Genomic DNA, 22023 nt, shown 5'->3' on the forward strand with positions numbered 1-22023 from the left:
ACTGAACTGGTTGAGATGTGTGAACTGAGACACCCTGAAAGCATTTCTATCTTCTTGCCGTGTGCTGCTGCAGAAGTGTTGTTTTCTGGATCTGCTTAGAGAGAGAGGGGTTAGATTGATCATCAGCCTTAGAGAGAGAGGGGTTAGATTGATCATCAGCCTTAGAGAGAGAGGGGTTAGATTGATCATCAGCCTTAGAGAGAGAGGGGTTAGATTGATCATCAGCCTTAGAGAGAGAGGGGTTAGATTGATCATCAGCCTTAGAGAGAGAGGGGTTAGATTGATCATCAGCCTTAGAGAGAGAGGGGTTAGATTGATCATCAGCCTTAGAGAGAGAGGGGTTAGATTGATCATCAGCCTTAGAGAGAGAGGGGTTAGATTGATCATCAGCCTTAGAGAGAGAGGGGTTAGATTGATCATCAGCCTTAGAGAGAGAGGGGTTAGATTGATCATCAGCCTTAGAGAGAGAGGGGTTAGATTGATCATCAGCCTTAGAGAGAGAGGGGTTAGATTGATCATCAGCCTTAGAGAGAGAGGGGTTAGATTGATCATCAGCCTTAGAGAGAAAGGGTTAGATTGATCATCAGCCTTAGAGAGAGAGGGGTTAGATTGATCATCAGCCTTAGAGAGAGAGGGGTTAGATTGATCATCAGCCTTAGAGAGAGAGGGTTAGATTGATCATCAGCCTTAGAGAGAGGGGTTAGATTGATCATCAGCCTTAGAGAGAGAGGGGTTAGATTGATCATCAGCCTTAGAGAGAGAGGGTTAGATTGATCATCAGCCTTAGAGAGAGGGGTTAGATTGATCATCAGCCTTAGAGAGAGAGGGGTTAGATTGATCATCAGCCTTAGAGAGAGAGGGGTTAGATTGATCATCAGCCTTAGAGAGAGAGGGGTTAGATTGATCATCAGCCTTAGAGAGAGAGGGGTTAGATTGATCATCAGCCTTAGAGAGAAAGGGGTTAGATTGATCATCAGCCTTAGAGAGAGAGGGGTTAGATTGATCATCAGCCTTAGAGAGGGGTTAGGTTAGATTGATCATCGGCCTTAGAGAGAGAGGGGTTAGATTGATCATCAGCCTTAGAGAGAGAGGGGTTAGATTGATCATCAGCCATAGAGAGGGGTTAGGTTAGATTGATCATCAGCCTTAGAGAGGGATTCGGTTAGATTACCCTTCAGCCTTAGAGATGGGTTAGGTTAGATTACCCATCAGCCTTAGAGATGGGTTCGGTTAGATTGATCATCAGCCTTAGAGAGGGATTCGGTTAGATTACCCTTCAGCCTTAGAGATGGGTTAGGTTAGATTACCCATCAGCCTTAGAGAGGGATTTGGTTAGATTGATCATCAGCCTTAGAGAGGGGTTAGGTTAGATTGATCATCAGCCTTAGAGAGGGATTCGGTTAGATTACCCTTCAGCATTAGAGATGGGTTAGGTTAGATTACCCATCAGCCTTAGAGATGGGTTCGGTTAGATTACCCATCAGCCTTAGAGATGGGTTAGGTTAGATTACCCTTCAGCCTTAGAGAGGGGTTGGGGATAGATTACCCTTCAACCTTAGAGATGGGTTCGGTTAGATTACCCATCAGCATTAGAGATGGGTTAGGTTAGATTACCCTTCAGCCTTAGAGATGGGTTAGGTTAGATTACCCTTCAGCCTTAGAGAGGGGTTGGGGATAGATTACCCTTCAACCTTAGAGAGGTTGGGGATAGATTACCCTTCAGCCTTAGAGATGGGTTAGGTTAGATTACCCATCAGCCTTAGAGATGGGTTCGGTTAGTTTACCCTTCAGCCTTAGAGAGGGATTCGGTTAGATTACCCATCAGCCTTAGAGGGGTTCGGTTAAATTACCCTTCAGCCTTAGAGAGGGGTTCAGTTAGATTACCCTTCAGCCTTAGAGAGGGGTTCGGTTAAATTACCCTTCAGCCTTAGAGAGGGGTTCGGTTAGATTACCCTTCAGCCTTAGGGAGGGGTTAGGTTAGATTACCCATCAGTCTTAGAGAGGGGTTGGGGATAGATTACCCTTCAGCCTTAGAGGGGTTGGGGATAGATTACCCTTCAGCCTTAGAGGGGTTGGGGATAGATTACCCTTCAGCCTTAGGGGGGTTGGAGATAGATTACCCTTCAGCCTTGGAGAGGTTCGGGATAGATTACCCTTCAGCCTTAGAGAGGGGTTGGGGATAGATTACCCTTCAGCCTTAGAGGGGTTGGGGTTAGATTACCCTTCCGCCTTAGAGAGGGGTTGGGGATAGATTACCCTTCAGCCTTAGAGGGGTTGGGGATAGATTACCCTTCAGCCTTAGAGGGGTTGGGGATAGATTACCCTTCAGCCTTTGAGAGGGGTTCGGTTAGATTACCCATCAGCCTCAGAGAGGGGTTGGGGATAGATTACCCTTCAGCCTTTGAGAGGGGTTGGGGTTAGATTACCCATCAGCCTTAGAGAGGGGTTCGGTTAGATTACCCATCAGCCTTAGAGAGGGGTTCGGTTAGATTACCCTTCAGCCTTAGAGGGGTTGGGGATAGATTACCCTTCAGCCTTAGAGATGGGTTCAGCCTTAGAGAGGGGTTTAGATTACCCTTCAGCCTTCAGCCTTAGAGGGGAGGGGTTGGGGATAGATTACCCTTCAGCCTTAGAGAGGGGTTGGGGATAGATTACTCTTCAGCCTTAGAGAGGGGTTGGGGTTAGATTACCATTCATCCTTAGAGAGGGGTTGGGGATAGATTACCCTTCAGCCTTAGAGGGGTTGGGGATAGATTACCCTTCAGCCTTTGAGAGGGGTTCGGTTAGATTACCCATCAGCCTCAGAGAGGGGTTGGGGATAGATTACCCTTCAGCCTTTGAGAGGGGTTGGGGTTAGATTACCCATCAGCCTTAGAGAGGGGTTCGGTTAGATTACCCATCAGCCTTAGAGAGGGGTTCGGTTAGATTACCCTTCAGCCTTAGAGAGGGGTTGGGGATAGATTACCCTTCAGCCTTAGAGAGGGGTTGGGGATAGATTACTCTTCAGCCTTAGAGAGGGGTTGGGGTTAGATTACCCTTCAGCTTTAGAGAGGGGCTGGGGTTAGATTACCCTTCAGCCTTAGAGGGGTTGGGGTTAGATTACCCTTCAGCTTTAGAGAGGGGCTGGGGTTAGATTACCCTTCAGCCTTAGAGAGGGGTTGGGGATAGATTACCCTTCAGCCTTAGAGAGGGGTTGGGGATAGATTACCCTTCAGCCTTAGAGGGGTTGGGGATAGATTACCCTTCAGCCTTTGAGAGGGGTTGGGGTTAGATTACCCATCAGCCTTAGAGAGGGGTTCGGTTAGATTACCCATCAGCCTTAGAGAGGGGTTCGGTTAGATTACCCTTCAGCCTTAGAGAGGGGTTGGGGATAGATTACCCTTCAGCCTTAGAGAGGGGTTGGGGATAGATTACTCTTCAGCCTTAGAGAGGGGTTGGGGTTAGATTACCCTTCAGCTTTAGAGAGGGGCTGGGGTTAGATTACCCTTCAGCCTTAGAGGGGTTGGGGTTAGATTACCCTTCAGCTTTAGAGAGGGGCTGGGGTTAGATTACCCTTCAGCCTTAGAGAGGGGTTGGGGATAGATTACCCTTCAGCCTTAGAGAGGGGTTGGGGATAGATTACCCTTCAGCCTTAGAGGGGTTGGGGATAGATTACCCTTCAGCCTTAGAGGGGTTGGGGATAGATTACCCTTCAGCCTTTGAGAGGGGTTCGGTTAGATTACCCATCAGCCTCAGAGAGGGGTTGGGGATAGATTACCCTTCAGCCTTTGAGAGGGGTTGGGGTTAGATTACCCATCAGCCTTAGAGAGGGGTTCGGTTAGAATACCCATCAGCCTTAGAGAGGGGTTCGGTTAGATTACCCTTCAGCCTTAGAGAGGGGTTGGGGATAGATTACCCTTCAGCCTTAGAGAGGGGTTGGGGATAGATTACTCTTCAGCCTTAGAGAGGGGTTGGGGTTAGATTACCATTCATCCTTAGAGAGGGGTTGGGGATAGATTACCCTTCAGCCTTAGAGGGGTTGGGGATAGATTACCCTTCAGCCTTTGAGAGGGGTTCGGTTAGATTACCCATCAGCCTCAGAGAGGGGTTCGGTTAGATTACCCATCAGCCTTAGAGAGGGGTTCGGTTAGATTACCCTTCAGCCTTAGAGAGGGGTTGGGGATAGATTACCCTTCAGCCTTAGAGAGGGGTTGGGGATAGATTACTCTTCAGCCTTAGAGAGGGGTTGGGGTTAGATCACCCTTCAGCTTTAGAGAGGGGCTGGGGTTAGATTACCCTTCAGCCTTAGAGGGGTTGGGGTTAGATTACCCTTCAGCTTTAGAGAGGGGCTGGGGTTAGATTACCCTTCAGCCTTAGAGAGGGGTTGGGGATAGATTACCCTTCAGCCTTTGAGAGGGGTTAGGGATAGATCACCCATCAGCCTTAGAGAGGGGTTGGGGTTAGATTACCCATCAGCCTTAGAGAGGGGTTGGGGTTAGATTACCCTTCAGCCTTAGAGAGGGGTTGGGGATAGATTATTGGATGAAAGAAACCTTCTTGCTGCACCAGTTGACCCCCGTAGCAGATATCACACCTCCCCCAATTTCATACAGTTCTTATTTAAAGAACTCGTCTTTTTTTGAGTAACACAGACCCATGGATATATCATGCACCACCACTGTGCCATAGCTACAAACATTGAAATTCAGATATTTTCAATTTCATGGGTATTGAATCAATGTTTCACGAAGGGTAATGTTTAAGTCATGCGTGGCGTGGATGTGGTTTCTATTCTCTATATGAACACAGCTATTTATTTTGTCATGTATATCATAACTAATTTCTACTTTGATGGAATGAACTCCCATTGGTATTTAATGGGTACTGATTTAAGTTCCTTGAACTATAATGTTGAAGTCCTGCATGGAAAGAATATGGCATATATATAATAATATGAAGTTTACTATTTGTTTAATTATGTGCTGGAGGTCATATTTTCCCAGCAGAAACATAACAGTGATCTGTATGGGCCCAGGAAGATAAGCGCTAATGGACTAATGGCTATCTTAGTAAGCTAATCATAAACAAAATAATTTACCCCGTCAATAGTAAGGTTCTAAGAGTGGGGTTCTAAGAGTGGGGTTCTAAGAGTCTGGGTTCTAAAAGTGAGGTTCTTGGGTGGGGTTCTAAGAGTGTGGTTGTTAAAGTGGAGTTCTAAGATTATGGTTCTGATAGTGAGGTTCTAAGAGTAAGGTTTTAATAGTGAGGTTCTACTGTATTTGCCTCTATAAACAGTGTTCAGAGGATATCACTAACACGTCTGTGGGGTTTCTGTGCAGCCAAGCCCTCGCCACCTCAATACGTAATCTCCACCGTGAATGAGACTTCCATCTCCCTGGAGTGGGAAGAGCCGCTGGACACCGGCGGACGGGATGACGTTATCTACAACGTGGTGTGCAAGAAGTGTCTGCACGACCGGAGCCCGTGCACACGCTGTGACGACAACGTGGACATATCGCCGCGCCGACTGGGCCTGACCCAGAAGAAGGTGGTAATGAGGAACCTGCAGGCTCATACCCGCTACAGCTTTGAGATCCAGGCGGTCAACGGCGTCTCTGGGAAGAGCCCCGGCGCACCGCGCTACGCCACCGTCAACATCACCACCAACCAGGCCGGTAAGTATCACCATTGCGCTGGACGCCGGCACTTAACGTTAGCTGCACTCAACATTAATACTTGATATCAGCACTCACTATCACCTCACCCCACGACACTCAAGGTCACCACTGTAAGTACAGTAGCTAGCTACCACTTAACATCACCACTCAAGTTTACCTCTCAACTCAGGCTAGCTGCATCTTACAATGGCACTTACTTTTACTGCCTCATCTTGTGATCAGTACTGATGTGTTGCCTGAGTTTATGGACTCAGTATGTGTCATTTCAGCTTAGTACCAAATTAATAAACTGAAATGTCACGTAGAAGGCACAGATGAATGTCATGGTAAGAAGTGAGATCATCGTAAACAATGCTAGATGAAGAGCGTGTACATTTTTGCTAATTTCATGTCTACAGGAACAAAAGTACTCTTAACATATTCGACATGAAAGCTTTATATTTTTATTTGATTAAAGTCACTCATTTTTATTGTCCAATCACAGCGCCGTCAGCAATACCCACAGTGCACCTGATGAAGTCCACATCAGACACACTCAGCCTGTCCTGGCTGCCCCCAGAGAAACCCAACGGGGTTATCCTAGATTACGAGATTAAGTACTACGAAAGGGTAAGGCACTTTTTTTATAGCCTGCTCCCAGATCTGTTTATACTGTGTAACCAACTCCTATTGCCATTGTCAGAATGATCTAGCCTGGTCCCAGATCTGTTTATACTGTGTAGCCCACTCCTATTGCCATTGTCAGAATGATCTAGCCTGGTCCCAAATCTGTTTATACTGTGTAGCCCACTCCTATTGCCATTGTCAGAATGATCTAGCCTGGTCCCAAATCTGTTTATACTGTGTAGCCCACTCCTATTGCCATTGTCAGAATGATCTAGCCTGGTCCCAGATCTGTTTATACTGTGTAGGCCACTCCTATTGCCATTTTCAGAATGATCTAACCTGGTCCCAGATCTGTTTATTTGGTGGATTCCACTCCTCCTGTTCTCTAATTCAAACATGATTCACTGAAGTAAACATTTACTCTGTACCTTAATTTTGAAGAGCCACTGAAGACAAAATCCTTGTATGAAATATGTTTGAAAATGAATATGCCATGTGTGTCCTGTCTGATGTAGATGGTTGACAGAGTTGTTTGGCATTCCACAGGTTAGTGCTGACTTGATGCAGCTGTGTAGCGTTTTCTTCAAAAGCATCATGTGTACTATGTCAGCATGGACATAGACATGCTGCTGCTATAGAAAGTAATCTGAAACAAATACACTTGACTACATCAAGTGAACGCTGTCCCTTTAACAAAACAACGAAGAGTTTAGCATGTTTTATTTTCTAATAGATGTGTTGCTGGGTTCCTTGATGTTTTTCTTAGCCAATGTGCCTCTGCTTCTGATTTCAGTCTGTTAGGTTCTTAACAAAAAGAGTAAAAACTCAAAGGGACGACTAGGAAAATCTCAGACCACGTTTATTCACCCACAGGGTCATACAGCTGCAAAGAGAACATACAAGTCACACAAGCACATCTTTATACCTTCCGACTGGGCGGAGTCAGCTCCTTCCATGTCTAACTGGGCGGAGTCATCTCCTTCCATGTCTAACTGGGCGGAGTCATCTCCTTCCATGTCTAACTGGGCGGAGTCATCTCCTTCCATGTCTAACTGGGTCATCTCCTTCCATGGAGTCATCTCCTTCCCTTCCATGTCTAACTGGGTCATCTCCTTCCATGGAGTCATCTCCTTCCATGTATAACTGGGCGGAGTCATCTCCTTCCATGTCTAACTGGGCGGAGTCATCTCCTTCCATGTCTAACTGGAGCGGAGTCATCTCCTTCCATGTCTAACTGGGCGGTCATCTCCTTCCAGTCATCGGAGTCCTCCTTCCATGTCTAACTGGGCGGAGTCATCTCCTTCCATGTCAGTCATCTCCTTCCATGTCTAACTGGGCGTCATCTCCTTCCATGTCTAAGTCATCTCCTTCCATGTCTAACTGGGCGGAGTCATCTCCTTCCATGTCATCTCATCTCCTTCCATGTCTAACTGGGCGTCATCTCCTTCCATGAGTCATCTCCTTCCATGTCTAACTGGGCGGAGTCATCTCCTTCCATGTCTAACTGGGCGGAGTCATCTCCTTCCATGTCTAACTGGGCGGAGTCATCTCCTTCCATGTCTAACTGGGCGGAGTCATCTCCTTCCATGTCTAACTGGGCGGAGTCATCTCCTTCCATGTCTAACTGGGCGGAGTCATCTCCTTCCATGTCTAACTGGGCGGAGTCATCTCCTTCCATGTCTAACTGGGCGGAGTCATCTCCTTCCATCTCCTTCCATGTCTAACTGGGCGGAGTCATCTCCTTCATAACTGGGCGGAGTCATCTCCTTCCATGTCTATCTCCTTCCACTAACTGGGCGGAGTCATCTCCTTCCATGTCTAACTGGGCGGAGTCATCTCCTTCCATGTCTAACTGGGCAGAGTCATCTTCTTCCATATCTAACTGGGCGGAGTCATCTTCTTCCATGTCTAACTAGGTGGAGTCATCTCCCATGTCTAACTGGGCGGAGTCATCTCCTTCCATGTCTAACTAGGCGGAGTCATCTCCTTCCATGTCTAACTGGGTGGAGTCATCTTCTTCCATGTCTAACTGGGCGGAGTCAGCTCCTTCCATGTCTAACTAGGCGGAGTCAGCTCCTTCCATGTCTAACTAGGCGGAGTCATCTCCTTCCATGTCTAAGATAGACAGTCCTTCTCTGTTGTTAGTCAGAAACACAGGTAGGTTCCTCTTACTGGTATTGTCATGGCCCTTAAAAAAAGAAAAGGAGAGCCTCACACTCTAGGAGCTCAGATGCAATAACCATATAACCAACGTTTCGACAGACAAGTTGTCTTCATCAGGGTAAAATGACAAAGACTGCAGGTCACTTGTTTATATAGTTTCAAGGGACACACAGGTGTCTATAATCATGTGGCTTGATTTCGTTAGTCAGTTTCAATATATAAATAGAACATATAAAAAGCATGAATGGTAGCATACGATCATAGGGAGTACCCCAAGGCTTTATCCTAGGCCGCAAACTCTTCTCAATTTACATCAACAACATAGCTCAGTCACTAGCTGCAGTAACCCATGGGGAGGGGGTCACACTCAGATATAATAATATATGCCATTTAGCTGACGCTTTTATCCAAAGCGACTTACAGTCATGTGTGCATACATTCTACGTATGGGTGGTCCTGGGAATCGAACCCACTACCCTGGCGTTACAAGCGCCATGCTCTACCAACTGAGCCACAGAAGGACCATGACCTTTGATATTCAGAGAGGGGTATATTATTGTGGCCCTGGTGGCACAAAATCAGAAGTCTGACTGCATGGAGATGCTTGGGAATATGATCAATACGGGGGACCGTGTTGTGGGTGTTTCATGGAAAATCAAATCAAATTTATTTATATAGCCCTTCGTACATTAGCTGATATCTCAAAGTGCTGTACAGAAACCCAGCCTAAAACCCCAAACAGCAAGCAATGCAGGTGAAGAAGCACAAATGTGTACATTTGACCTCCATCATCTAGGACGTGACAATGGTTAATAAAATCTCTCCATTTCTGCCCATTTATTTTTGCACAGTCTTGCCTGCCTTTTCATACAGCTGCAACTGTATATGCGTTCGTAAATCAAGACCTTTCTTGAGTTGGGCTCTGGGATGGTGCAACTGTTGAGAATGTGAGCCTATGGTTGTGTGGAGGGAAAGGGTTGAGAGTGTGTGGGTGTGTATGAGTTTGTGGGTGTGTATGAGTGTGTGGGTCTGTATGAGTGTGTGGGTGTGTATGAGTGTGTGGGTGTGTGTTGCTGTCCCACAACTGCTGTGAAGGAGTAAAAGATGTTAGGGACAATATAGGATCATTCACAATAATTGTTTACTAATATAATAATTGCTTGCAATAATGTCATTTTGGTAATGGCGAGACTGGTGAGAGGTAAAATCCTTTGCATAAATTGCCTACACGACTAGAAATATTGATAGCTAATTATGGAAAATAAGAAACACGATTTTAAATATATATATTTTTTGATGGCTATATAAAATACAAATCGAGGTGAGGGCGATGGAAATGCATTTGGTGGTTAATCTACTTCTGTTCTGTAAATGGCACTGTGTGCTCTTTTCGAAGGATGGGTCCCGGTGTCTCCTGGGCTATGGGATCCAGGGGGTCGGGGGTGCTCTACCGGGCATTGGGATGACAACCCAACTCGGGATGAGGAGGGCATTTAGCGGGTGGAATAATGGGGACCAATTGGAGGTTTACTTAGTAGCAATGCAAATATCATGGTACAGCTGTATAGACACTTAATCATCATGTTACTTTTTAATGGTACGTTTATAAACATATATTTTGATAAATTGAATTGAAAGTTGTGTCTCATTATGGTAAGTGGTGAAATAAGTATAGACAATTACAATTGTAATGGCTTAGCAGATAATAAGAAAAGACAATCAGTATTTACCTGGCTAAAAGATAAGGAATATAATATCTGTAATATTGTTTATAGGAAACCATTTTAGATGAAGTTTTGTGGAAAAAGGACTGGGGGGTGAAATATATTTCTCCCATGAGCAAAGAAATTCAAAAGGGGTGATGATATTAATTAACATTAAGTTTTGATCCAAATGTGCAAATTGCCCAAACAGATCATCAAGGTAGATGGATTATTTTAAATATATTATTAGACAATAAACAGGTATGGCATATTAACCTATATGGTCAAAATAATGATGATCCAAGCTTCTTTGAAAATATATATAAGAATTTATCAACTCTACAAGCAACACTAGACTCTATTATTTTGGTGGGAGAGTTTAATATGATCTTAAATACCTCTATGGACTGGAAAGGAAATCACACTACACACTAACTATCACCCTCAGGCACTTAAGGAAATCACACTACAAACTATCACCCTCAGGCATTTAAGGAAGTCACACTACAAACTATCACCCTCAGGCATTTAAGGAAGTCACACTACAAACTATCACCCTCAGGCATTTAAGGAAATCACACTACAAACTATCACCCTCAGGCATTTAAGGAAGTCACACTACAAACTATCACCCTCAGACATTTTAGGAAATCACACTACAAACTATCACCCTCAGGCATTTAAGGAAGTCACACTACAAACTATCACCCTCAGGCATTTAAGGAAATCATGAATGTCAAGGATATATTGGAATTAGTGGATATATGGAGACTTAAATACCCTGACCTAGTGAGATATACATGGCAGAGGCTTAATCAAGCTAGTCGTCTTGACTACTTTCTAATGTCATTCTCTCTGGCACCAAAAGTTTAAAAAGTGTTGATAAAGGACAGAATGTGGTCAGATCATCACATAATCGGCATATATATTACTCTTACAGAATTTCCACGTGGGCGAGGATATTAGAAATTGATAAAATCCTACTAGATGATAAATTGTTTAGAACTAGGACAGAATCATTTATCACTGCCTTTTTTAGACATAACATAGGTACAGCAGATCCTCTTATTGTATGGGACACTTTTAAATGTGCCTTTAGAGGCCATGCAATTCAGTACTCATCTATAAAACAAAAGCAATTTAGATCAAAAGAGTCCATATTAACAAAGGAAATTGAAGGACTAACAGTACAGTTAGATAGCAATAAAAACAGTACCATAACGGCACAGAATAAGTTAGAGGAAAAACTAAATGAAATGGAGGAACTTATTCAAGAAAGATCCAGTGTAATATATTATAAAAAATAAAGTTAACTGGATGGAATATGGGGAAAATGCACCAAATTATTTTTCAATGTTCAATATAGAAATGCTACCAAAATGTTTTTTTATTGAAACTTGTTACAAATGATGGAGTCATGCATGATTCACTGAATGATGTTTTGAAAGAGGAGGTAAAGTACTTTAAGAATATGTTTTCGTTTCAGTCTCCTCCATCTCCACTAACTGAAACTAATTGTATGGATTTCTTTCCTAATAATAATGTAAAATTAACATCTGTACAGAAAGACTCATGTGAAGAGGCCAAATTACAGAGGAGGAACTTCTTGATGCAATGAAAGCCTTTAAGTCCGGGAAAACTCCAGGGCTGGATGGCATACCAGTGGAAGTATACAAAACTATTTTTGATATACTCAGAGGACCACTATTCGCAAGTTTTAACCACTCCTATATAAATGGTAGAGTATCAGACACACAATAAGAAGGTCTGATATCATTATTACTGAAACAGGACCCAAGTGGTAAACAGTGGGGTAAAAAAATATTTAGTCAGCCACCAATTGTGCAAGTTCTCCTACTTAAAAAGATGAGAGAAGCCTGTAATTTTCATCATAGGTACACTTCAACTATGACAGAAAAAATGAGGGGGAAAAATCCAGAAAATCACATTTTAGGATTTTTTATTTATTTATTTGCAAATTATGGTGGAAAATAAGTATTTGGTCAATAACAAAAGTTTATCTCAATACTTTGTTATATACCCTTTGTTGGCAATGACAGCGGTCAAATGTTTTCTGTAAGTCTTCACAAGGTTTTCACACACTGTTGCTGGTATTTTGGCCCATTCCTCCATGCAGATCTCCTCTAGAGCAGTGATGTTTTGGGGCTGTTGCTGGGCAACACGGACTTTCAACTCCCTCTAAAGATTTTCTATGGGGTTGAGATCTGGAGACTGGCTAGGCCACTCCAGGACCTTGAAATGCTTATTACGAAGCCACTCCTTTGTTGCCCGGGCGGTGTGTTTGGGATCATTGTCATGCTGAAAGACCCAGCCACGTTTCATCTTTAATGCCCTTGCTGATGGAAGGAGGTTTTCACTCAAAATCTCACGATACATGGCCCCATTCATTCTTTCCTTTACACGGATCAGTCGTCCTGTTCCCTTTGCAGAAAAACAGCCCCAAAGCATGATGTTTCCACCCCCATGCTTCACAGTAGGTATGGTGTTTTTTGGATACAACTCAGCATTCTTTGTCCTCCAAAAACGACGAGTTGAGTTTTTACCAAAAAGTTATTTTTTGGTTTCATCTGACCATATGACATTCTCCCAATCTTCTTCTGGTTCATCCAAATGCTCTCTAGCAAACTTCAGATGGGCCTGAACATGTACTGGCTTAAGCAGGGGGACACGTCTGGCACTGCAGGATTTAAGTCCCTGGCGGCGTAGTGTGTTACTGATGGTAGGCTTTGTTACTTTGGTCCCAGCTCTCTACAGGTCATTCACTATGTCCCCCCATGTGGTTCTGGGATTTTTGCTCTCTGTTCTTGTGATCATTTTGACCACATGGGGTGAGATCTTGCGTGGAGCCCCAGATCGAGGGAGATTATCAGTGGTCTTGTATGTCTTCCATTTCCTAATAATTGCTCCCACAGTTGATTTCTTCAAACCAAGCTGCTTACCTATTGCAGATTCAGTCTTCCCAGCCTGGTGCAGGTCTACAATTTTGTTTCTGCTGTCCTTTGACAGCTCTTTGGTCTTGGCCATAGTGGAGTTTGGAGTGTGACTGATTAAGGTTGTGGACAGGTGTCTTTTATACTGATAACAAGTTCAAACAGGTGCCATTAATACGGGTAACGAGTGGAGGACAGAGGAGCCTCTTAAAGAAGAAGTTACAGGTCTGTGAGAGCCAGAAATCTTGCTTGTTTGAGGGTGACCAAATACTTATTTTCCACCATAATTTGCAAATAAATTCATAAAAAATCCTATAATGGGATTTTCTGGATTTTCTTTCTCATTTTGTCTGTCATATTTGAAGTGTACCTATTATGAAAATTACAGGCCTCTCTCATCTTTTTAAGTGGGAGAACTTGCACAATTGGTGGCTGACTAAATACTTTTTGCCCCACTGTATATAAAGATCCAGTCCATTTAATAAATTGGAGACCTCTTACACTTCAGTGTTGTGATGCAAAAATCCTAGCTAAATGCTTGGCGCATAGAATTAAAAAATAATTGTCAGATGTTATTCATCCTAATCGGACAGGTTTTTTACATGGGCGATACATAAGACAAGTACTGGAAACAATAGAATACTATGAAATATCGGGGACATCAGGCCTGGTTTTCATAGCTGATTTTGAAAAGGCTTTTGATAAAGTACGACTAGAGTTTATATACAAATGGCTAGAATGTTTCAATTTTGGGGAATCTCTTATAAAATGGGTTAAAGTTATGTGTACTAACCCTAGGTGTAAAATAGTAAATAATGGGTAGAACTCAGAAAATGTTAAACTATCTAGAGGAGTAAAACAAGGTTGTCCACTATCGGCATATCTATTTATTATTGCCATCGAAATGTTAGCTGTTAAAATTAGATCAAACAATAATATCAATGGATTAGAAATCCGTGGCTTAAAAACTAAGGTGTCATTGTACGCAATTGATTCATGTTTTCTTTTAAAATCACAATTATAATCTCTCCACGGCCTCATAGAGGATCTAGATACTTTTGCTATCCTCTCTGAATTAAAACCAAATTATGATAAGTGTACTATATTATGTATTGGATCACAAAAAAAATGCAAATTTTACATTACTATGTAGTTTACCAACTAAATGGTCTGACGGAGATGTGAACATACTCGGTATACAAATCTCAAAAGAAAGAAATGATCTCACTCCAATACATTTTTATAGAAAGTTAGCAAAAATAGATAAGATTTTGCTACCATGGAAAGGAAAATACCAGTCTATTTGTGTAAAAATCACCCTGATTAACTCCTTAGTTATATCACAGTTGACCTATTTGCTTATGGTTTTGCCTACACATAGTGACCTGCTTTTTAAATTATACGAACAAAGAATATTAAATTTTATTTGGAATTGCAAGCCAGACAAAATTAAAAGGGCCTATTTATATAACAATTATGAATTCGGAGGTCAGAAATGATTAAATATTAAAGCATTAGACCTCTCACTAAAGGCATCAGTCATACACATTTACATTTACATTTAAGTCATTTAGCAGACGCTCTTATCCAGAGCGACATACAAATTGGTGCATACACCTTATGACATCCAGTGGAACAGCCACTTACAATAGTGCATCTAAATCTTTTTAGGGGGGGGGGGTGAGAAGGATTACTTACCCTATCCTAGGTATTCCTTGAAGAGGTGGGGTTTCAGGTGTCTCCGGAAGGTGGTGATTGACTCCGCTGTCCTGGCGTCGTGAGGGAGTTTGTTCCACCAGTTATACTTCAATCCAAACTGGTTCTCTAGTAAACTGGTAAGAATGTCTCATCCCATGTTCAAGAATGGTCTTTTTCCCTTTATTCAGATTACACCTGCTCACTTTTGGTTGTTTGAAAAGGAAATTAATCTCCAAAATATCGTTATTTTTTTAAGCAAGCCTTAGAACGTTGGTTGCAATTTCAGTTTAATCCACCTGAAAATACAGAACAAATAATACAACAAATATTGTGGTTAAACTCAAGTAAGTAACTAATTGATTAAAAAAACATATTTTTCGGAAGAAATTTAAAAAATACATTTAAAAAAGGTATAATTTTAGTGAATGATATCATAAATAGGACTTGTGGAGTTATGTCACACATGCAGCTAACACAGACATATGGAAATGTCTGCTCTACACAAAATTACAACCAACTATTTGCAGCATTACCACAGAAATGGAAGAGGCAAGTAGAAGGGGAATAAGTAAGGAACTTGTATGTCAGCCCTGTATTAAAGAACATAAATGGTTAAAGAAAGGTCTGATAAATATAAACATATACCAATTTAATTTAAGGACCAAAAAACTGACTGCGGTGCCATATAAATGACAGACTAGTTGGGAAGAGATTTTCAATGTACTCATTCCATGGCACATGGTTTATCAATTGATACGCAAAACTACACCGGATTCAAAACTTCTAATTTTTTTATTTAAATTTCTATACAAAATTCTTGCAACCAATAGAATGTTATATATATGGGGGATACAATCTTTTGCTGTGAGGAAGCATTTATTTTGGTATTCTCCATATGTAGCTCGTTTTTGGTCACAGGTCCAGGAATGGCTGAAGAATTGCAACATTTGCCTGGAACTAATGCTGCAGATGGCAATACTGGGTGATTTGAAAAGCCATAGTCAATCAATCAATAATATATTAACTATTTTAGCAATAATGTTTATCTTTCATTTACAATCTGTAGAAGCTATGAGAATATAAAGGTTCAGTACTTTTGTGAAGCATCACAGCACAGCTGAAAAAAATATATGGCAAATAGAAATCCAAAATTATGGTGTTGAAAGATAGATGGGAGGGGTTGAATGGAGCTGAAGGGTGGGACTAATAACAAGATAACCAATGTAAAACATACAGGGTCAGTAAAATGTATATAGGTTCAGAAATGTTGTGAAATAGCACAGTTACAAATAGAAATCAAACTGGATGGACATCAGAAATAGAGGAAGGACTACAAGCAAACTAAATATAACTATTGTAAAATAGATTGTCTAAAATGTGTATAATATGTATAAACTGAAGGTAGAAGCCTAAGTGTTATTGTTTATTAGTTTACTCCAATTGGGGGAAGGATGGTAGGGTTTGTGGGGAATAATAAAGGTATATTCTAAAAAAAAAAGTATGTATATCTATATAGGTATGTGTATATGTATGCATATGTGTATGTAAGTGTATGTATATGGAGATATATATATATATATATATATATATATATATATATATATATACCAAAGAAAATATATGGGAGATTGGAAATGATGCAGACAATTACATTGATGGAAGCAACAATCTATCCGTAATATTAAAGCTGATCCACCTCTTTAAAAAAAACATACCTCAGGCAGTAGGAAGCTCTCATCCATTTATATGCAGATGATACAGTCTTATACTCAGCCCCGGATTTTGTGTTAAACGCTCTACAACAAAGCTTTCTTATGCTTCGAACACACCGACAGCGTCATTGCGCAAAATAGTACACAGCATCATCTGGATGTGTGCAACAAAAGTTCAACATTCACATTCACCAGCATTCACCAACGTACTGTATGAACCACACAGAACACACTGCAACTGCCTCTGCAACGCTATGCTGCAAGGCAAAATGTTTCATTGGAAATGAATGTCATTCTAGTGTACCAATTCTGGCGTCTGTGTTTTTGAAGCTTTAGAGTCCAACAAGCTTTCTCTGCCCTTAACCTTGTTCTGAACATCTCCAAAACATTGTGGTTTGGTAAGAAGAATGCACTTCTCCCCACCCGTGTGATTCATACCTCTGAGGGTTGAGGTAGTCACCTCATTCAAGTACTTCGGAGTATGGCTAGACGGTACACTGTCCTTCTCTCAGAGCTGCAGGCTAAAGTTAAATCTAGACTTGGTTTCCTCTATCGTAATCGCTACTCGTTCACCACAGCTGCCAAACTAACTCGGATTCAGATGACCATCCTACCCATGCTAGATTAGTGAAACGTAATTTATAGATTGGCAGGTAAGGGTGCTCTCGAGTGGCTAGATGTTCTTTACCATTTGGCCATCAGATTTGCCACCAATGCTCCTTATAGGACACATCACTGCACTCTATACTCCTCTGTAAACTGGTCATCTCTGTATACCAGTCACAAGACCCACTGGTTGATGCTTATTTATAAAACCCTCTTAGGCCTCACTCCCCTCTATCTGAGATATCTACTGCAGCCCTCATCCTCCACATACAACACCCTTTCTGCCAGTCACATTCTGTTAAAGGTCCCCAAAGTACACACATCCCTGGGTCGCTTCTCTTATAGTTGCAGCGACTGGAACAAGCTGCAAAAACTGGAGAAAAAAAACACTCTTCCTGACAGTTGTGGCTGCTTCGCGTGATGTATTGTTGTCTTTACCTTCTTGCCTTTGTGCTGTTGTCTGTGCCCAACAATGTTTGTACCATGTTTTGTGCTGTTACCATTTTGTGATGCTGCCATGTTGTTGTCATGTGGTGTTGCTACCATGCTGTGTGTCATGTGTTGAGATAGGACCCTCATGGGTGTGGAAATGTGTGTGTGTGTGTGTGAGAGATAGGACCCTCATGGTTGTGGGAATGTGTGTGTGTGTGTGTGTGTGTGTGTGTGTGTGTGTGTGTGTGTGTGTGTGTGTGTGTGTGTGTGTGTGTGTGTGTGTGTGTGTGTGTGAGATAGGACCCTCATGGACGTGGAAATGTGTGTGTGTGTGTGTGAGATAGGACCCTCATGGACGTGGAAATGTGTGTGTGTGTGTGTGAGATAGGACCCTCATGGGCGTGGAAATGTGTGTGTGTGTGAGATAGGACCCTCATGGGTGTGGAAATGTGTGTGTGTGTGAGATAGGACCCTCATGGGTGTGGAAATGTGTGTGTGTGTGAGATAGGACCCTCATGGGCGTGGAAATGTGTGTGTGTGTGAGATAGGACCCTCATGGGCGTGTGTGTGTGTGTGTGTGTGTGTGTGTGTGTGTGTGTGTGTGTGTGTGTGTGTGTGTGTGTGTGAGATAGGACCCTCATGGACGTGGAAATGTGTGTGTGTGTGTGTGTGTGAGATAGGACCCTCATGGGCATGGAAATGTGTGTGTGTGTGTGTGAGATAGGACCCTCATGGGCGTGGAAATGTGTGTGTGTGTGTGTGTGAGATAGGACCCTCATGGGCGTGGAAATGTGTGTGTGTGTGAGATAGGACCCTCATGGGCGTGGAAATGTGTGTGTGTGTGAGATAGGACCCTCATGGGCGTGGAAATGTGTGTGTGTGTGAGATAGGACCCTCATGGGCGTGTGTGTGTGTGTGTGTGTGTGTGTGTGTGTGTGTGTGTGTGTGTGTGTGTGTGTGTGTGTGTGTGTGTGTGTGTGAGATAGGACCCTCATGGACGTGGAAATGTGTGTGTGTGTGTGTGAGATAGGACCCTCATGGGCGTGGAAATGTGTGTGTGTGTGAGATAGGACCCTCATGGGCGTGTGTGTGTGTGTGTGTGTGTGTGTGTGTGTGTGTGTGTGTGTGTGTGTGTGTGTGTGTGTGTGTGAGATAGGACCCTCATGGACGTGGAAATGTGTGTGTGTGTGTGTGAGATAGGACCCTCATGGGCGTGGAAATGTGTGTGTGTGTGTGTGAGATAGGACCCTCATGGGCGTGGAAATGTGTGTGTGTGTGTGTGTGTGTGTGTGAGATAGGACCCTCATGGGCGTGGAAATGTGTGTGTGTGTGAGATAGGACCCTCATGGGGGTGTGTGTGTGTGTGTGTGTGTGTGTGTGTGTGTGTGTGTGTGTGTGTGTGTGTGTGTGTGTGTGTGTGTGTGTGTGTGTGTGAGATAGGACAAGTTTTGTTGTTGTTGTTGTATTTAACTAGGCAAGTCAGTTAAGAACAAATTATTATTTACAATGACGGCCTATCCCGGCCAAACCTGAGCCAATTGTGCGCTGCCCTATGGGACTCCCAATCACGGCCAGATGTGATACAGCCTGGATTCAAACCAGGGACTGTAGGAACCCTCTTGCCTTAAATCAAATCAAATCAAATGTATTTATATAGCCCTTCGTACATCAGCTGATATCTCAAAGTGCTGTACAGAATCCCAGCCTAAAACCCCAAACAGCAAGCAATGCAGGTGTAGAAGCACGGTGGCTAGGAAAAACTCCCTAGAAGGCCAAAACCTAGGAAGAAACCTAGAGAGGAACCAGGCTATGTGGGGTGGCCAGTCCTCTTCTGGCTGTGTCGGGTGGAGATTATAACAGAACATGGCCAAGATGTTCAAATGTTCATAAATCACCAGCATGGTCCAATAATAATAAGGCAGAACAGTTGAAACTGGAGCAGCAGCACAGCCAGGTGGACTGGGGACAGCAAGGAGTCATCATGTCAGGTAGTCCTGAGGCATGGTCCTAGGGCTCAGGTCCTCCGAGAGAGAGAAAGAAAGATAGAATTAGAGAGGGCACACTTAAATTCACACAGGACACCGAATAGGACAGGAGAAGTACTCCAGATATAACAAACTGACCCCTTAGACCGCTGCGCGACTCGGGAGCCCTATAGTAAGTCGTTTCCTGACAGGGAATCGAACCCGGGCCATGGCGGTGAGAGTGCCGAATCGTAATCGCTAGACAACGCAACCATGCCCTACTATAATCAGATGGTCTTCAGGGTGGGCCCCTGTGGCCCCCCTTCCAGCAGTGTCTTCTCTCTTCATCTGTTGTCCTTATATCAAGTTGAGTTCCACATCCCTCGTGTTCCTGGTTCCACAGGAACTGGCCTGCCCTATCAGGAACTGAAACTAGACTGTTTCTCTTTTCCACAATAACTTTCTGCATTTCCCCTTTTCTCAGTCAGTAACTTCCCACATACCAAGTTCCTCTTGCCATTTCCTTGACCCCTAATATATACATTCCTTATACATATAAAGTCATCAGTAAGTTGTAGTATGGTAACATGAATAAGTATATTTCCAGCTAGAATCCAACAAGTCTAATTCAGGGGAGCCTGTTTTTTCCGCCAGAATTTCTGGGGACCCCCGACTTTGAATACCACTGGTCTAAGCTGTGTTTCTGTAAAAGCATGTGACAACTGCTGATATTAAAAGAGCTTCATAAATACATGTGATTGATTGATGTGTTCCACAGGGCCAGGCCATGTCTCACACGGTGACAGCCCAGCACAGCTCAGTCCGTGTGGAGGGATTGCGGGCTGCCACTCCCTACGTGGTCCAGGTCCGGGCTCGCACCGTGGCTGGCTATGGCCGCTACAGCATCCCTAAGGACTTCAGCACCTCAACACACAGTAAGTCATTTAATTTCTCCTCCTCCTCCTCCTCCTCCTCCTCCTCCGCCTCCTTCGCTACTTCATTGTCACACTCTTTCTCTCTGCGTTCTGGGTCTGTCTCTCGTTCTCTTTCTTTCCCTCTCTCTCCTCCTCCTGCTCCTCCTCCTCCTGCGTTCTGTCTGTCTCTCGTTCTCTCTATTTCCCTCTCTCTCCTCCTTCTCCGCCTTCACTACTTTGTCTTTCCTTCTCTTTCTCTGTCTCTCTCCCTTCCCTTCTGTCCCATCACTATTTATCATTGTCCTTCACCATTGATAATGCCTCATCTTTTTATTCACCAGTGTTTTAGAGATGTTCTATGTTATCTTTAATCAGTACAATCCATCCGAGCAGTGAAAGAACTCCGAACAAGCTATTTCAAGGAGCTGTGCTATTTTTTTACGGGCCCTTCCCAGCAATGCAGAATAAAATGTAAAGGAAAAAAGTGAAAAATAATAACACAAGGAATAAATACACGACGTGGCGATATACACAGGGTCGCATATTATGGTAGCAGATGAATGCAAGCTGAATACAAATAACATTGTTATGTCAAATTAATATTAGAATATTGTTGTTGTTTTTTTACTATGCATTGCTTTTCATAATGACGTGTATTTATTGTGAAGAAAAAAAAAAAAATATATATATATACATGTAAACACAGATTGGAATACAATACCCAGTATTTGTTTTGCCATGAATCTGTCTCCATATTTCGCACGCTGTTTCTTTAAGAAGTTCTTCAGTGACATTCCAGGTGTTTATTCTTTGATTATTATTTCTTCGGTGACCTTTAGGTGACCCTATGAAGTCAGTGCAGGACCAGCTGCCTCTCATAGTGGGCTCAGCGTCCGCCGGTCTTGTGGTCATCGTCGCCCTTGTGGTCATTGCCATAGTTTGCTCTCGGTAAGTGTTTGACTTGTATGTATTTATCTAACAGGCCTTTTTGGTCATTGTTTTGACATTTTTGGTCATTGTTTGGTATCTTGGTTCCTTGAATCCTGAAAAGGCCCTTAGAAAGGCTTTAGCCACCCTGAGCATTGTTCCATTCTTCCAATCCCGACTGTCTGCAGACAATCTACTATCTTCTGCTTGTTATTTGAAAGCAGCCTGTGTATCTACTGTGGAGTGCCTGCCAAGACAGAGGATGGATGATGTGAATGAGATTGTGCGTGTGTGGTCCTTGTTTGTAGGAAACAACGCAGCGGTTCGGAGCTGGAGTACACAGAGAAGCTGCAGCAGTATGGTGAGTACTGAGGGGAAGGTGTGTGTCTGTTGGAGGAGGGGGTTGTGTGTGTGTGTGTGTTGGGGGAGGGAGTTGTGTGTGTGTGTGTGTGTCTGTTGGGGGAGGGGGTTGTGTGTATGTGTGTTGGGGGAGGGGTTGTGTGTGTGTTGGGGGAGGGGTTTGTGTGTTGGGGTTTGTGTGCGTGCGTGCATGTTGTGAGTGCAGACTTGGAGAGCTACGCCTTTCTGTGGTCCTTTGTTCAAACCAGGACAGTAAACCACCTGATTTAATCAATTATCCAATCACCTAACCAAAGCAGGAAACTGCATTTGTTCAATGAAACCATGATT

General features: G+C 43.1%; 1 protein-coding gene across 1 annotated transcript in view; it reads left to right on the forward strand.

Moving 5' to 3' along the window:
- Positions 1-22023, forward strand: part of LOC118394434 (ephrin type-B receptor 3-like) — a 75852-nt gene that overhangs the window by 15137 nt on the left and 38692 nt on the right. The window contains exons 5-9 of the mRNA XM_035787626.2: positions 5319-5654; positions 6142-6266; positions 20271-20427; positions 21246-21354; positions 21642-21694. Coding sequence (XP_035643519.1) covers positions 5319-5654; positions 6142-6266; positions 20271-20427; positions 21246-21354; positions 21642-21694 — 780 coding nt within the window. The remainder of the gene's footprint in view (positions 1-5318; positions 5655-6141; positions 6267-20270; positions 20428-21245; positions 21355-21641; positions 21695-22023) is intronic.

The sequence above is a fragment of the Oncorhynchus keta genome, chromosome 15 (genome assembly GCF_023373465.1).
Source record: "Oncorhynchus keta strain PuntledgeMale-10-30-2019 chromosome 15, Oket_V2, whole genome shotgun sequence".
Classification (NCBI taxonomy): Eukaryota; Metazoa; Chordata; class Actinopteri; order Salmoniformes; family Salmonidae; genus Oncorhynchus; species Oncorhynchus keta.